This window comes from Seriola dumerili, unplaced genomic scaffold (assembly GCF_002260705.1).
Source record: "Seriola dumerili isolate Sdu_G_001 unplaced genomic scaffold, Sdu_1.0 BDQW01000018.1, whole genome shotgun sequence".
NCBI lineage: Eukaryota > Metazoa > Chordata > Actinopteri > Carangiformes > Carangidae > Seriola > Seriola dumerili.
Genome location: NW_019174273.1, coordinates 3666377 through 3684678, shown reverse-complemented (window position 1 = coordinate 3684678; position 18302 = coordinate 3666377). Strand labels below are relative to the sequence as shown.

General features: G+C 41.5%; 1 protein-coding gene across 1 annotated transcript; it reads right to left on the bottom strand.

Annotated features, from left to right (window-relative positions):
* Positions 1 to 2183: 2183 nt before the first annotated feature.
* On the bottom strand, positions 2184 to 13077 carry LOC111232366 (protein NLRC3-like). Its single transcript, XM_022759856.1, has 9 exons — positions 13071 to 13077; positions 12874 to 12963; positions 12161 to 12237; positions 11774 to 12002; positions 9821 to 11621; positions 9533 to 9706; positions 3354 to 3527; positions 2888 to 2934; positions 2184 to 2722 (listed from the first exon to the last, which is right to left on the bottom strand). The coding sequence occupies exons 1-9, from the start codon at positions 13075 to 13077 to the stop codon at positions 2184 to 2186; spliced, it is 3138 nt and encodes a 1045-aa protein (XP_022615577.1).
* Positions 13078 to 18302: the final 5225 nt, after the last annotated feature.

Below are 18302 nucleotides of genomic sequence, written 5' to 3'. Positions count from 1 at the left end.
ATGTGATTGTAGTTTCTACAACGAAATTCAGTTTGGCACTCTCATAAAAGCAGCATGCCCAAGATTGAAAATACAGACTGACACAAGACAAAAACTAGATCATCAAAATTCATCATCATCATCTGCCTCCTTATCACTTCCTGCCTCTGTCCTTCTTTCTGAATCTTCATCCCTCACATTCATTTCTTCTTTTTCCTCTTCTCTTTCACTTATTTCTTCATCTCTTCATTCTGTGGCCTTCTCCTGCTCTGACTCTCCTGCTCTCTCCAGCATACTGTCTTCTCCTTTTTCATTTCTCTCCTTCTCTTCCTCCTGTTCAGTCCTCAGCATTTTCTTGCTAAAAAACTGGCAATATCCCCACTTTTACATTTCCTTTTGATTTTTAATCACTCCAGCTACTCTGGACTGCAAGAGTCAAGATGTGAAAAGCTCTGGTTAAAATTCTTGTATGCAATTACACTGTAGGGCCATGTAGCTAATAAGTATAATAAATATAAAATCAGAAAAGATTTATCATGTGCACACAAGCAGCTATGTTTAGACTACTTAATCCCATTGTATTTGTTATTTCCCCAGTTTGACAGTGAAGGATGGTTCACTTTGTGCAGCCTCATTGCTGTAATATGTGAGAGTAAGTGGATTCTATAGTACTGCTTAGCTATTCAAATAAAAATTATTGATCTCCTAGAACTGTCACTGTCAGTTGTAATTTATCGCCCCCGAAACGGCGACCCTCTGTTAAACACTGTGGATTCAAACATGCCAGTTTTTATTATTTTGTATCAAGCTCTTCTTGTTTTTACTAAAATCGAAACTAATCAGAGGGCAAAAATTGTTGCTACGAGTTGCATGTTGGGCAGTTTGTGTAAGTATCATAATTAGGTAATTATCAGATAAAATAAAGATGGAATCATATGCTATGGCCTTTGCCGTCCCTTGATCTCATCCAGATATTCGAAAGGTTGGAGAGAGGCAAGACACAAGGACGACTCTGGGGACACATAAAATACTACATACTGTATATATCTTTTCTACAATAATAAACAATAACAAGGAAAGTGAACGACCCACAAAAGTTAATTTAGCAGTTTAATGTTGCTAACATAAGCTTGGGCAATGTTAAGTTCCTGCAGTAGCCTACACAAGGCTGCAGTTTCAGGACCGTTGTGTATTATACATGGTGATATATAATTTTACTATTATAAATATGGTAGACAGCTAAAATAGTAAAGTAACTAATTTACTACTCTTAATATATTTTTTAGAGCTGTCATACTCACACTACGATTGTTGTCCACTCCCTTAGGTGGTAGTGTGGCGAAAAACTACGGTCCTGAAACTGTGGTTTGAACATTGAATAATATTCCGTATATCATTATTTCCATCTTTTCTGTAATTGGTTAAACATGTCAAACTACGGATACACTGTAATAAATGACAACCAAAGGATGTACTGTAAAATAAAATATGAAATGTGAAGATATTCAGGTGACAACCAAAGCATACACAGTTAAAGAAAATCCTTCCTGTCTCTCTCTCACTGCTACTTTAATAAAGGCACAAAAAAGTGGCAGGAAGGAGATGTACCATAAAAAAATAACAATGATTACATACATACATGAACAACAGCAACATACATGAAGTCGCATCCATTAAAAGGTCAGACAGCAGAATGTGTAGAATCTTATAAATACCTTATACCAAATATTGACACAAAACTGAACTTTGAGGCAACACCGTGCTTTTGTTGAATTGATTTCATCTATCCATCCTAGTAAAGAGATACACTGTAGATAATTAATTAAGGGTATGTATTTTACAAAATGACAACAAAGCTGACAGAAAATATATAATAAAAAATGATAATCATAGAGACACTCTTAACTAATTAATGATTAGCAGAGGCAGTGTATGTATACTATGACGATAGTGTAACGTACTTGTAAAAATAAAAGAAGATAGGAAGGGTAATGACCAGGGTATATAGGAGGCCAAAACTCTTCAGGGTAACTCAATGGACCATTGAAAGACAGTTTTACAAGTTTCTTTCCTCTGGGTGTTGGACTTTCTGAGATGCTCAGGATTAAACAAACAAACTGAAATCATGTATGTGAGTGAAAGAGACAGACATGTACAGACTGTTCAACAGTGAGAAAGTTTGTCTAACAGGAGGAGACTCTCTGCTACACTAAACACAGAGACACTGAGGAACCAGGCCAGGACCAGAACTCAAACCCAGGATACAGAGGTTCAGTGAATGTGGTGTTGAAGGTGTGGAAGTGGATCAGTGAGTCAGAGGAGACTCTGTAGAAGGACAGAGTGCCAGCAGGACAGTCCACATACACTGCTACTCTGTTAGAGTCAGAGGGGGAGGAGGAGGAGATGGATGTTCCTCTCTTATCGTGCCAGACATAGTAACCACCATCAGAGCAGAACAGACTCCAGGACTGATCGTTCCTTCCAAACCTGCAGTCGTCTGTGTTTCCTCTCCTTCTAATTCCTTTGTAACTCACTGATATGTAAACCCCTCCTCTACATTCGACCTCCCAGTAACAGCGACCAGTCAGACCAGTTCTACACAACAGCTGAGTAGACTGGTCAAATCTGTCTGGATGTTCAGGATATGACTGATCCTCCTCCACATGTGTCATCGTCCTGTTGTTGTCAGACAGTTTGATCTTTGTGTTCACTGTGTTGGTGTCAAGTGTGAGTTCACATGAATCTGATGGAGAGAACAAGACACAGCTGCAGTTATTGATCAACTGATCATATATTGACAGTTTGATGATGATTCATGACATCACTGATCTGAATGAGTGAAGTGACAGTTTGAAGATGGTTGAATGTGCTGCTTTGTTTTCATGACTCAAATGAAAAACACACTTACACTTCTTCAGACCTGGTGTTAACCATCGGACTCCATCAGGCTCCACCCTGAAAAGAGGAGGGTCAGACCAGCACAATATCTTTCAGCATGCAGACATGGACATTACATGGCTCTGATACACAGACTTTTATTATTCAGTTTTATTATTCTATTCAAATGTAGGCTTGTATGTATGGATGTACATTCAAGAGGATCTGGAGTCCTCATCAAAGTCACTGTGTTCATTCAGAAGCAGCTGAAATGTTCCAGCCAGAAATAAAGTATAAAATTTTTTTTAAAAAACATCTGTAGGGACAATGACGCTGAAATTTCTGCTTAGCTAACAGAATACAGCTGACAACAGCTGATTTCATAACTGTGAGATCTTTTCTCCTAAATATGACAGCAATAATGTGACACTGAAAATATTTCCAGCTCTTCCTCCTCTATCAAACATTATCTGTGGCTGGAGCAGGCCTCTACATACCTCAGAGTCTTCAGTCTCCAGTGTGGATCCTCCAGTCCAGGAGACAGCAGCTTCACTCCAGATTCTCCTGGATGATTGAAGCTCAGGTCCAGCTCTCTCAGATGGGAAGGGTTGGAAGTCAGAGCTGAGGCCAGAGAAGCACAGCCTTGCTCTGTGACCAGACAGCCTGACAGACTGAAGACACACAAAACAACACACATACACTCTGATGATACTGCTGTGTCCTGTCAAATACAGGAAGAAAATGTCTCCAGAAAAATAAATAAAAAATAAAAAAACCCCAAAAAACATACAATGACAAAATCAGGTAGTTAACAGTAACTTCTGTGGGGCTTTACTTAGAGTGGTGCTTTGAATTAAATAGTAAGGCGAGGAAGAATATACACAATCTTCAGTGTATTCAGTGTAGACTTGCTGACACCTATGAACAACTCTATAACCCTACTGAGTTGGCCCCTTGATCCTTTCATTAAGGAGAACACCACTTCTTCCTTCTTACATTACCAACGCTTCATTGTCTTAACAACATCCTACCTGTGCATATGTTGATTCAGTCTAGGGGCCCCGCCTGCCCTATCCATGCATATGCTGATTCAGTCTAAGGGCCCTTCCTGCCCTACCTGCGGATATGCCAATCCAGCCTAAGAGCCCCTCCTACCCCCTGATAACTTGAACCTAGGTGCTACACTACAAGACCTCTTGATAAACATTACCTTTTGTTTCTAACCTCCTTTCCTGTCTGACCAAATGTCTGTAACCCCAGGTCTATGTAAATACAGTTGTCCATCCCTTTGTCTGCATCTGTATAACTGTCCCCCTGCCCTACACTCTGGGTCAGTCTACTGCCTCAGACCCGCTCTGTGTCAGTTGGCTCACCGTATCCTGGGATACCAATAAACTTGAATCTAAGGACTTGAGTGAATTTTCTTCAACAAAGGCTAACATGCATGCACAAAGTCCCACCAATGAAAATTAGTCACTACTGCTAGGTAGTTGCACTTGTAGTTGAAAGCAGTTGAAACCCCTCTGAACATTTTGTAGTTTTTTTTTCTAATTTTTTGTACTGGTCCTTTAGCAGAAGCATCACCACAACTACCTGTTCTCTCTACTGCAGAGCAGCTGAGACTTCAGGAACTGATTCATTAAAATCCTGTTCACTCTCAGGGTTTATCTCATGAGGAGAAGTTAAAACGTGGGATAACGTAGTGATATTTCATTAGTGAACGTAAAAATCAAAGTTTCATGACATAAATTTGTCAAATGACACGGTGACATGCCAAATCGAAGATCTGGCCACCAATCTCAAAGAGCAATCGGGCCAACATGTGGCGGGACTGTGCAAGGGGGCTTTTCTGTAGACTTGGATTAAAGTACAGACATTTCAGATACTGTGCAACTGCTGAATTTCATTTGAACGGTAACGGATGACTTTGAAATAGGCGAGGAGCTGCTAAGCATGGAGAGTATCAATGACAGGACAAGGGGAATCGTCATTTGTGATGCTGTGTGTTATAGTCCTGATGCATACAATGTGAAGCTGTCATTCATGGTCGGTGTTTCAACAGATGGCGGACATGTGATGATCAGGAGGAAGGCAGGTGCTGTCTTGTTGCTCTGTGAAAAAGTGGCCAACAACCGAGGAGAGAACCTAATCTAATCAAATATCACTGCATTATTCAGAAAGAGGCCCTTGCAGCTCATATGCTTGAAATGAAACATGTCATGGACATTGTTATCAAGGCAGTGAATTTCCTCAAGTCAAGAGGTCTGAATCACCGCCAATTCAAATCTTTTCTGGAGCAATCAGAGGCTGAATTTGGTGATGTCATATACTTCACTGCTGTCCAGTGGCTGAGCAAAGGTGCCACGCTCAAGTGCTTTTTTCATTTGAGAAAAGAAATCACTGACTTCATGCAGTTGAAAGGACAAGATCTACCACAGTTAAGTGACACTATGTGGCTGTGTGACCTGGCACTGCTTGTTCACCTGAATACTGTTCTCAACAATCTCAATGTGAAGCTGCAGGGCTATGGGAAGCTCATTACCACGATGTTTGACAGTGTTACATAAGTAGTAACAAATTCATAATCAATGTGACTCAATGAATAGCCTATTGATAACACGCAATAATAGGCTCATAATAATAATTACAACTACAGTAATAATGTTTCGGTATTTGGCAAGCTTTCTGTCTCTCTCTCTGTCTGTGTGTCTGTCTTTTTTAGGTTTTCCTGTGGTGCTTGGACAGCTGGAATTTGTTCTCAATTAAGGCTCATGGCTTTCTCTGTGTGTGCCTTTGCAAGGCACTTTTGAGACAACAGAATGAACTGACATGAATCAAAAGACATGGAGTAATATATTGCAATGACTGCACACAGGATTGTGACATTTCCCACTTGTGATTGTAGAGGGCAGAAAGGTTCAAGGTTTCTCATACTGGTGGTTTTGCATGATTTAGCCTCAGTAACTACAAATTGTTTATTTTACATTACTGGCTGCAAACCATTTCCAAAGCATAAATTGTAGACTTGCAGCTTTGTCATTCAAGCTAGTGTGTGTCAGCGTGCTGCCTGCATGTTGTCGTAGTTTCTCTTAGCTGTTTTGCTGCTGCTTCTTGTCTAATTTGTAAGTTTGACTATTTCTACATAGCCAGTGTTAGCATTGACAGAGGTTTTTTTTTTTTACCAGTCTTACTGATAGCTTCAGCCATCATTGTGTTTACAGCACAATAGGCTATAGTATGTCCTCTGAACAGCTAAATCTTCAGGGCAGACTGGAGGATACATTGACTCAGTATTGTAAAGTATTTGGTCAGTAGAGGAAAAGAAGTGATCGAAATAGAAGCAAGACAAGGGGGCTGCTTTCCACCTATGGACAGCTCCTGGTGAGTAGTTTCTTGTAGACTTGTAGTAAAGATTCCTATTTTCTTTTATTCTGACACTTCTTTTCTCCTTTATCTCACTTCCTTTACCTCACTTCCTTTTTTCTCCTTTCCTCAGCACTGTTTGGCTCTTTTCAACCTTTGTTCACTCCTCATTTACTTGATTGAGTTCACCTGTTCACTCCCTATTTAAACCCTGCACACCCTTTCACTCACCGTTTTCCTGATCATCACATGGGGCAGCAGTGCTGGTAAGCTGATTTTTTTTCTCTCTTTAGTTTTTATCCTATGTGCATGAGTAGTTGAGTATTATTTATCCTTATTTCCTCAAGATGGATTTGATTAGTTTTGACTTAACTTCTAATTTTTATGTTTGTTTCTTTCAGTTTCACAACCCATGTGTGTTTGCCCCCCCCCCCCTCCGAAGCAAAGTTTCAAGGCCGATGCAGTCTGACCGATGCCCATGACTGTACACCTCTCCTTCTGAATGTCCTCCTTAACAAGACAACTATTAATGCTAAGCCTATTGTCATGGATTCTCAACCACCAGATGGGACTCTTCGACGTTCTGGTAGTGAGATTAGACGCCATGCTCATCTATAAGATTATGAGGTCCAATATCCTGGAGCTAAAGGTGCTGCATGTCAAACAGAATGTGAATGCACAAAACATCCAACACACACACACACACACACACATGGGTTGCAAGATGATACTCAAGAGGAACAAAGACATGAGCCTGACAACAGAAGAGAAGAGGGTGATGATGATGATGATGATGATGATCCTGTGCCTACTGATCAAGCTGAAATCATGAGAGAACTTTCAGTGACACTGAGAGTCATTCAGCATTTCATGGATAGATCATCTACCTCTCATTCTGGGTCATCTACTGGAAGCAGACGCCCTGTGCACAGCTTACCAGTAGTTTCCAAAGTAGAAGATCAAGCTGTTCAATTTACAAGCATTAAAGTTAAACAACACCAGTCGTTCTCCTGTCCACCAGAGGTCAGCCATCATCCTGTTGCTGTCTCCTCTGCTATACCCCATTTTCCCAACTTATCAAGCCTTGATGCTACAGTTCCTTCAGCTGGTCTATCTAAACCAATCCTGTCTTCACCTACTAGTCTTACTGCAGCACCACCAGAGGGCCACCTACAAAGTTCATGTGTCTGGCCTTTGAATCCTCCAGTTGTAAACCCTGCCCAGCCTCTAGTTTCCTTTTCCTCCCAACAGAGGCAATGTTCCCCTTTAATGTCCCAGTCCTCTACATCTCATGGCCACCACGAACAGAGGCCCTTGGCACACCCTACTGGCAGAACACATGTTTACAAGCTTGAGGGCCCTTCTTTCCCAGACCTTACACGTGAAGATGAAATGCAGTGCAGAATGCTTCATATGGCACTCAATAATCTACTTGATCCCAATGAGTCATAGCATTTTAAATATCATGTGCTCCTTGATCATCTAAAAGTGGACCAAGCTAAGCGACAGACTCTTGCTTTCTCCTATGCTTCTGACCCTTACACCCAAGCCATCAAAGCCCTTAATGAATGTTATGGGCAACCCAGACAGCTAGCCTTGAAGGAGCTCAGGAACATCATGGATCTCCCTCCTACCAGAGCAGGTGATGGTCATGCTCTTGATAACTTTGCCCTTTGTGTACAAGTGCTTGTTGGCTTGTTTGGCACCATGGAAGATCAAGGAGAGGCCGAATTTCTGTGTGACTCTCATGGATCGTCTCCTTGAAAAGTTGCCTGCAGAACACTCTCTTGAAGCAACATGTCTACAGGAAAGAAGGTGAAATGAAGTAGGACTTGCTTGTGTTTTCATCTTGGTTGCAAACCAAAGCTCTGTGTCAAGCAAGAAATCAGATTTCCATCTCATCTTCCAATCCTTATGGGTCACCTGCAGCTGTCAAAACCCATCTAAGATGGACTTCCAATCTAAGAATTCTCCGGTGCCAGTTCAGTGCCTCTTCACATCCTTCAGTTCCCCTGCTGATGAACTGCGCTACCATGTTGAAAAACTTTGGAAACTTGACACTCTACCTGCACGCAGTGAGAAAGCATTCATCAGATCAAGGCAAGAACAACAAGCAATGGAGCTTCTTGAACAAGCCACAAAGAGAGTTCAAGTCAATGGTGTTAATCGCTATGCCACTCCCTTTCTTAGGCTAGCAAACTCCTCTCCTGAACATTCCTCAGTCTTCAGTGATGCCACAACTTTGCAACACTGAATCTCGATTATCTAAGGATCCCGACAAAGCCATCTCATACAGCGATCAGATTGCAAAACTGGAGCAGGATGGTTACGTGGCCAAGTTGACCCCTGAAGAGGTTCACAGTACGACAGAAGCCTGGAACATTCCTCATCATATGGTAACTCATAACAACAAAGCTTGCATAGTGTCTTCTGAGGACAATGCCTCAACAAGTACCTCTTACCAGGACCAATCCTTGGGCCGTCACTCTTTGGCATGCTTCAGGTGCTTCAGGTGCTTTGTGCTTCACTTCAGGCAACATGCTGTGCCAATAAGTGATGACAGTAAAGGCATGTTTCACCAAATCTGTCACCTGCCTCAAGATCTGCCCCTTCTTCAATTCCTATGGTGTGACATGAACCAAGCTATTCCCCCTTCAGTGTACCAATGGCAGGTCCTTCCTTTCGGTACTACTTGTAGTCCTTGCTGTGCGATTTATGCCCTTCAAACGCATGTGAAGGACAACCAACCTGATGAAGATGTACAGTACTCCGTAACCCAATGCTTCTAGACAACTGCTTGCAAAGCTTCCCCTCACCAGCAGCAGCTGAAACACTCCTTGACAAACTGAGAGCTACACTTTCAGAAGGGGGCTTTGACCTCCGTCAATGGGCAAGCAACGACCCCTTTGTTATCAACCACCTACCCGCTGACACAAGGTCTGAGAGCAGTGAACTTTGGCTCTCTGGAGACCGGGCTGATCCTCAAAGAGCACACACCGTGGGACTGCTGTGGAGCTGCAAACCTAACCTTCTTGTTAAAAGATATGTAACAAGATGGTAAGTAAACAACTATTAATGCTAACATTACCTATGTAGCAATACCAAAAGAAATAGCTCCTTTAAAAACTGACATGGAACCATCTAAACCACATTATAACAGAGCATTAATGACTTTCTATATCTGAGCTAGAGTTCAAAAGCTACAGAATGTGAACCTGGAAAAAAAATTGAAGATTTAATATTTTGTGAAAACTCATTAAAGAGGCTGTTTAAACTGTTCTTAAACTCATTTAAAACAGGAACTTGATCTGACCTGAGAGTTTCCAGTGTACAGTTTGGACTCTCCAGCCCAGCTGACAACAACTTCACTCCTGAATCCTGCAGGTTGTTGTTACTCAGGTCCAGGTCTCTCAGACTAGAGGACTGGGAGCTGAGAACTGATGACAGAGCTTCACAGCTTCTCTCTGAGAGGTTACAGCCACTCAGTCTGAAGAGATGACAATAAGGAATTAAAGAAGAAAGGGATTTATTTCCTCTCTTGTTTAAAAGAGGAAAGTGTCTTTATATAATGATGAATAAATCCAACTATCTATACACTTACAGAGCTTTCTTGGAGGCTTTGACCACTGGCAACAGCCTCAGAAGAGCCTCCTCTGAAGCAGAGTATTTCTTCAAGTCAAACACATCCAACTCTTTTTCTGATGACAGTAAGATGAAGACCAGAGCTGACCATTGAGCAGGAGACAGTTTATTTGTGGAGAGATGTCCTGATCTCAGGGACTGTTGGATCTGCTTCACTAGAGAACGATCATTCAGTTCACTCAGACAATGGAACAGGTTGATGCTTTTCTCTACAGAGGGAGTCTCTTCAATCTTCTTCCTGATGTACTGAACTGTTAACTGATTGGTCTGTGAACTATTTCCTGTCTGTGTCAGGAGACCTTTTAGGAGAGTCTGATTGGTCTGTAGTGAAAGACCCAGGAGGAAACGCAGGAACAAGTCCAGTTGTCCATTTGGACTCTTTAAGGCCTTGTCCACAGCACTCTGGTAGAAACATCTCTCTGCAGATTTGTGCTTTCTTGATTCAGACTCAGAGGTTGATTTATTTTCTGACAGCAGATTGACTCCAGAGTTGATGAAGGTCAGATGGGCATGAAGAGCAGCCAGAAACTCCTGAACACTCAGATGGACAAAGCAGAACACCTTGTCCTGGTACAGCCCACTCTCCTCTTTAAAGATCTGTGTGAACACTCCTGAGTACACTGAGGCTGCTCTGATATCGATGCCACACTCTGTCAGGTCTGATTCATAGAAGATCAGGTTTCCTTTCTGCAGCTGCTCAAAAGCCAGTTTTCCCAGAGACTCAATCATCTTCCTGGTCTCTGGACTCCAGTGTGGATCTGTCTCAGCTCCTCCATCATACTTGACGTTCTTCAGTTTGGACTGAACCACCAGGAAGTGGATGTACATCTCAGTCAGGGTCTTGGGCAGCTCTCCTCTCCTTCTGGTTTTCAACACCTCCTCCAGAACTGTAGCAGTGATCCAGCAGAAGACTGGGATGTGGCACATGATGTGGAGGCTTCGTGATGTCTTGATATGGGAGATGATCCTGCTGGTCTGCTTCTTCTCACTGAACCTCTTCCTGAAGTATTCCTTTTTCTGTGGGTCAGTGAACCCTCTTACCTCTGTCACCATGTCAATACACTCAGGAGGGATCTGATTGGCTGCTGCAGGTCGTGTGGTTATCCAGAGGCAAGCAGAAGGAAGCAGGTTTCCCCTGATGAGGTTTGTCAGCAGTACGTCCACTGAGGTGGACTCTGTAACATCAGTCAGGATCTCAGTGTTGTGGAAGTCCAGAGGAAGTCGACACTCATCCAGACCGTCAAAGATGAACACAACCTGGAACTGTTCAAACCTGCAGATTCCTGCTTCTTTGGTTTCAGTAAAGAAGTGATGAACAAGTTCCACCAAGCTGAACTTTTTCTCTTTCAGTATATTCAGCTCTCTGAAGGTGAATGGAAATGTGAACTGTATGTCCTGGTTGGCTTTGTCTTCAGCCCAGTCCAGAGTGAACTTCTGTGTTAAGACTGTTTTCCCAATGCCAGCCACTCCCTTTGTCATCACTGTTCTGACTGATTCATCTCTTCCAGGTGAGGCTTTAAAGATGTCTTCTTGTCTAATGGTTGTTTCTGGTCTGACTGGTTTCCTGGATGCTGTTTCAATCTGTCTAACCTCATGTTCATAATTCACCTCTCCAGTCCCTCCCTCTGTTATGTCGAGCTCTGTGTAGATCTGATTCAGAAGGGTTGGGTTTCCTGCTTTAGCGATCCCCTCAAACACACGCTGGAACTTCTTCTTCAGGTTAGATTTGAGTTTATGTCTGCAAACTGCTGCAGTATGTCCTGAATGAACACAAGAAATAAGATCTATGACTGATAGGGATAATGACGTTTTAATTCCCCTAAAGAATGCTTATATGAACATATTTCCCTACATGTGTTCAAATGTTAGTGTATCATTTCTCCATATTGAATCTTTAGAGAAATCCTCTTACTGCTCTGCAGACAGTCAGCCAGCTCCTCCTGCTTCATTCTCCTCAGAACGTTCACTGTGATCTTCATAAATGCCTCTCTGCTGCTCCTCTTCTGCTCTTCATCCTCACCAGCCAACTTCTCCCCATCCGCTATCTGACTTTCTGAGCATTCTGGGAAATCTGGACTCAGAAACTTCTGGATCTTCTTCAGCTCGTTCTTTACATAAGTGACCATGTTCTCCTCCAGCAGCTGGAACAGAAAACTATATGAATGACACCATCAAACTAAAACCATGGACCCAAACATCAGATCCATGTTGGACAGACTGATAATCCACTGATCTAAAAGTGCAGCATGGAGGTTATTGTGAACAGCACAGATGTAACAGTAGTTGTACATGTACAGACCATAAATATGGAGTCCAGGCGTGTTTTATGCTGCTGGGCAGACTGACCACTGGGAACCTCTGAGCTCTCCTGGTCCACTCTGTGGAGGAATCATGAACAATGAGCTCACATTATGTCTGTCCATGCAGAGACAGACATGAGCTAAAGGTCCATGAAATCATGTTTGGATGTGAACAGTGAATCAGACAACTCCCTGTAGTGGTAAAGGTTTACTAGTCCTGCTGATCCCACTGAGAGTCACCAGCTCAGTCTGCAGCTCTTTGTAGCTTTCAGCTCAGTGTTTCACCAACCCTCCATATAGCTCTCCCTCCCTCACTGAACACTGCTGAAGTGCCCTGGAGCAAGGCACCTAGAACCTCCAGCTACTCCAGTGGAGCTGCTCTGTGTCTGCTTAAATCAGACTGGTTGTACTGGGCAGCCCCCATTATGAATACAGATAATTAACCAGTTAAGTTTCACTGAGTAAATGACAGTTCAAACTTGAATCGGGAACATTTTAAGGATCATTTTACTCCATCAGAGGTGTTTGTCAGATGGTCAAACAGCATCTGAAACACCCACCTCCCTCAGTCATTGGTCAGCTGTGTGCAGGTGAGAAAGTAGGTAGGATCTGAACTGCTTTCTCAGCTCTTTCACAACACATCGTACAAACTAGTTATTTTCTAAAATAACCTTACTGTTAATTACAGCTTACATCTAATCAGACGATGGACATTGTCCTTTAAAATCAATAGACCAGCCCTTCGACTTGTCGCTCTTTAAAGACAGACAGCTGGGTTCTGAGTTTGGTCTGCTGCTGAATACTGAAAAAAAGAAACCTACATGTTGGATAAACCATGATGAAAAATATGTTCAATCTTTTAATAAACACAACAACCAACTTGCCTTTCTGACAGTTTGAAATTCTCACCTTTCATCAAGAGATTGTCTGAAAGTAAGAGGAGGAGACATTGATCGGTTGCTCTTCTTGGACACATAGCTGGTTTTGGATCCAGGTGCAGGTCCAGGTCCAGGTCCAACAGAGTTTAGTGTGTGCTGCTGCTCTGGGCTTCAATACAACACAAATTTTGAGTGAATAAAGATGGTGCACTGATCTGTGTGCTGAGCTCTGACAGGGAGAAGAGCCATGGATAGTAGAGATCCACATCAAAGAATTTTAGCAGGACAACCATTGGGCCTAATTCAGCGAGTGTTTTAGAAGCTCCTATAAAGCCTTTTCACTTTAAAAATCAGTAATTCTGGGTGCCGGGGTGGCTCACCTAGTAGAGCGCGTAGCACAAACTTAGTCCTACCCGCAGCGGCCCAGGTTCCAGCCCAACCCACAGCCTGCATGTCATCCCCTCTCTCTCTCTCCCTGACTTTGTTGTCTCTCTTATGTAGCTATCTGAATGAAGGCAGAAAACTAAGTGAAATGAGTGTTTCACCAATGCTTTTAGGCAAACACATGATGTCTGGAAACGGACTGTTTACCTTTGTTTCTTTAATAACTTATGGACCAGACGTTCAGGAGGTTTTTATCGGCGGCTGAATTATCGACAGAGGTGTCCTCCTCTCCATGACGAACAAACCGGGGGATTAAAAACAAGAGATTGGAAGAGACCTAGGTCCGAAGTCTAGTAAGCCTCTGCTGGTACAGTCTGCCTGTTTATTATTGTAACCATGACAACCAAGGCTGGGTACACCTGCCGCTGTAGGGGTGCTATTTCAGGAGACACTCTTATGTATGGGTTGTACCAGAGGGTTGACAAAAACAACCCATATGGTTGTTCAGGTTGGAGGATTGGTTAGACTGGAGGCACTAACTAATAGTATTCAGTTTTAACACATCATAGATCAGTAAAGTATAAAGTATGAAGGTCTTCATACTGAAGGACAAGTTGTAAACATGCCAGTAAACTGAGATGCAACACAGCTATAAACATATGTGGCCACTAGGGGGAGCCCACCTACTGTTTTCTGAAATCATCAGAACAAACTCACATGCAACAATATTAAAATGAAGGACGTCATGTGATCAAATTCCTCACAACCTTATTCTGCTTTATCATTTCATTACAAATAATCAAGGAGGAGGAAGACTCTGTCGGCTGTGTGTTAAACAAACCTTTCCATGATGGAAGAAATCAGGAAGAAATCAGTGGCACACTGATACCAGGAAACCAACTGTAGAGAGAGACATTTTAAAGCAGTGTTAAAACAAATCGTTGACAATAGACATGCATTTCTTTACACCAATAAACATCCACATACTTAGTGTTGTTTTCCTCTGTTACAGAACACATCATACAACTCAAGTTATTACAACAATCTGCCTCATCACACGTCATTCAAATCAACTCATCTGGACTTCAGCATTTCCACAAACACTAGAGCTTTTCTTTCCCTGCTCACACAGAGACTCATGTTCTCCTGTCAGGTTAAGAATTTTACAAGCTGAGAGTTAAAGTAACAGATTCCAACATGAAATGAATAAACCAAATCATCAAAATCAGTTTGCAAACTCTTCAAAACAATAGAAAACCATTTTCTCTGGTGAAGTTCATTCAAAGCAAAGCAAAAGTTCTACTTTACCAAAGTCTTCCTCAAGAGTGTGCATCAGCTCACTTCAGCACTGAACAGGTCTGTACAGAAAAGGAGTTTCATGCTGGGATAGCAGCTGCTGACACACCCCAGAATCCAGTCTGGTCGGTTGGACTGAAAACAGTTCAGATGGTGAAGTGTCAAACTACATTGCAACATCAGAAAGAAGAGGTAAAACAGATTCAGTCAGAATCCAACACTCATTCATTTCATTTTGAACATCTCTCAGGTCAAGGCCTGTAGGACCTTTCAGCATTGGGTTAGACACATTTCTAAACTGTACAGACTGAGAGGCCAAAGTCAGCTTCTACTTTCCTTTCATCACTTTGTAGATTTAATTTTTAAAAGAATAAAATTTCCATTTTTGCACATAAATCTAGACTGAATAAACCATAATGACAAGGTGAAAATGTGTTTTTGGAATATTTTGAAAACTTATTAAAAATAAGTGCTGTGGCTAACTCTATATATGCACTCACAGTGAATAAAGGCCGGAGTAATCCTACATTCAAATTTTGAAGGAGTTTGAATATGTTTTGAAAGCTGAGTCAGGCTGTCTGCTGCTCTTAAAGGAATTAAAAGTTTTCAGTTTTATTTACAAAAGTGTTAAATATGTTCTTTTCCCCACCACATGCAGTGTTGAGTAAATCGTTATTCATTCATCCATTTTCTGCTGCTTATTGGGGTCCAATTTCTATTAATTTAAAGAATTATATCATTAGATTATTGTTGTACACTGCTGGAAAGTATACAGTATGAAAATATGAGCTATAATAATAAATAATGTGGGGTAATATCATCTTGACTGGTTTTACATCACACAGGTTTTAAGTTACATTCTCTGTGGTATTCAAAAGTCAGAGCCTGATGAACACTGTAGAAGCCCTGCGACATTACATTACAATCACAATAAACAGGTGACCATCATAAATTATGTTTTCCATTAGATAGACTTGTCTGAGGTGGGTGGTTGGTTTTGTAACCAGCAAAAATAATATTTTGTTCACAATTAAACTCTTAAACTCTGCTGGACCAATAGATAGTTTAAACAGAACCAAAACCAAAGTGTCGCCTTGGTTGGACATCTTCTGTATTCACGATCACTTCATACCTAGCACACTTCCTCTTTCCTTCACAGAATATGGATATATGCCAAAATTCCTGGCAATTGAATCACCTCATTGGTCTTGGTATAATTTCTCTGCTCTCTAAAAGAGCTTCGCTTTCACTTTTTTGCTCTAATTGTACGCATACAATATGAAATAACAGTGACTTAATTAATAAATATATTCAAATAAAACTGTAAACTCAGTAAAACTGAAAAGTGGTAAGACGATAAAACCAAATCATCATGGACAATATCTCAGTGTAAAAAATGACCAAAATCAACACATTTTATTTGATATGCTCCACTATAAATAAGTAGTAGGCCTATAAGAATAGATAGAAGACGTGCTATATGAATATGCCTTATTACAAAAAGGTAAGAAAGTAAAGCCCTCCTGATAACTTTATCTAACAAGTTGTAATATCTGTCATATGCAGCATCAATTTCTTATTAAAAATGCTCCAAAAACAGGTCAAACTAAATATTTTTGTCCGATTATGATTTATTGTGTTGAATCCAAAGTGATTTTAAGCTCTAAAGCTAAAGCAAACTGAATGACTTGTTTTCCCTTTAACATCACAACTAACTGTCAACATGAATTTTCTGTGAAATCAACGTTTGTAGGTATAAAACAATTTTACTTTTCAGAACATTATCTTCATTGTTTGTTGCTGTTGTCATTTGTATAAATTGATGATTTCAAGCCCCGAGCAAGTCCTGTAGTAGTCTTATTACTCCTCCATTAAGTGTACTAGCATAGCCCAGAGGCATGATGGGAGTGACACTACTTCACATATTCAATGGGCGGCTTAATATGAAAGTAACCCGGAAGCCACTTCCCTCTGCTCGCCTCTGAATAATCACACAATCTGCAGCAGCCAATCAGATCCCTCCTGATTGTTTTGGCATGGTGACAGAGGTCAGAGGGTTCACTGGCCCACAGAAGGAGGAGTACTAAGTCCAAGACCAGAAGAAGTTTTGTTTTAAGTCAACCACCAGGGGAAAACACTGAAGAGGTCTAACAAATTAAGGTTCCAGTGTCTCTGCCCTGATGAATCTCGGTGTTTCAACACCAACGGGAAGCTGAACTTTCCCAAAAAGGGAATGGTTTTGCATGTGGTGGTCGCAGACAGTTGCTCTCTCCTGATCCTTCCTGGCTGATTCATCTCTAGTTTTGAGTTTTGCTAGTGTCCTTGTCACTACTGGTAGCATGAGGTGGTACCTGCAGCCCAATCAGGTTGCACAGGTAGTCCAGCTCCTCCAGGATGGCACATCCATACATGCGGTCGCAAGAAGGTTTGCTGTGTCTTTGCAAGCTGGTGCCTGCTCCAGTTTGCGAGGAGGAACAGGAGGAGCACTAACCAAGCCCTACAAAGTAACCTCCAGCAGGCTACTGGTGTGCATGTTTGTGCCCAAACTATCACAAACTCAATGAGGGTGGCATGAGGGCCCGACGTCCTCTAGTGCCACCAAGTGGCAACCCACCATGACATCACCCATTGGTTTGTGAACAAGCTTCTTGAAGCCAGGAGTTTGCATTTTTTAGCCATCTTGGTTTTTTGAAACCAAAAGAAACCATATTTGCTTGAGAGGGTGGAGCTGAGGAGTGCAGGTTGGATCCGACCTGAGAACCGAGGACACTATGCATGCTCACAGTTAGCATTCCACAACAGGCAAGTTGATGCTAACAGTTAGCATTCATAAGTCGAAGTAAACTTTATAGCTTAGTATTGAAATAACTTAGTAGCTAATTGCATACATGTCCACATTTGGTAAATATCACATATATGAGGAGAAACCTTGTAATGTTATTGTAGCTGATGTTACTGTGTGTAAGCTAACTGTGTGGTGTAACCACTTGTATTAAAACCATAGACCAAGGGAAAAAAGTGTTATAACGTGTTTTAAAATTAGTTGTGCAAAGCTAAGGTTACGTTACGGATCTTAGTGTTAACAGTGACAGCGTTGAAGAGCAGATTAATGGAAGTGTGTATTGTGTGTATGTTAATATGAAGTTTAGCTCAGTGTTTGTCGGCTAGTTTTGCAGCTCCAGTTCATTTCATTGTTAATGACAGGAGTCAAAACATCTGTTGGAATGATTCTGTCTCTGTTTCAGAATAAACAACATCACTGAGAGCAACTTGCAGCAATGATGGAAGACCTGCACCACCTCCGCCTGCAGTGTCCACACATGAAGATCTTCTCTTCCAAAATATAGACACAATGTCTTATATGATAATATGGTATTTTTTTATGTAACACTTGTGGCCATGACATTGTTCAGTCTTATCAGCTATGCTTTCTTGTTTGCTTCAGTCTCACTGTTCCTTTACCACACCATGGTCTTTGACAATCTCTGCCCCATGTCAGACATACAGTTGATGACTCCTTTCGTATTTCATAGTCCTCAGCCATTAGAGTTAATATTAGAGTGCTGTTCCAACAGGATCACTT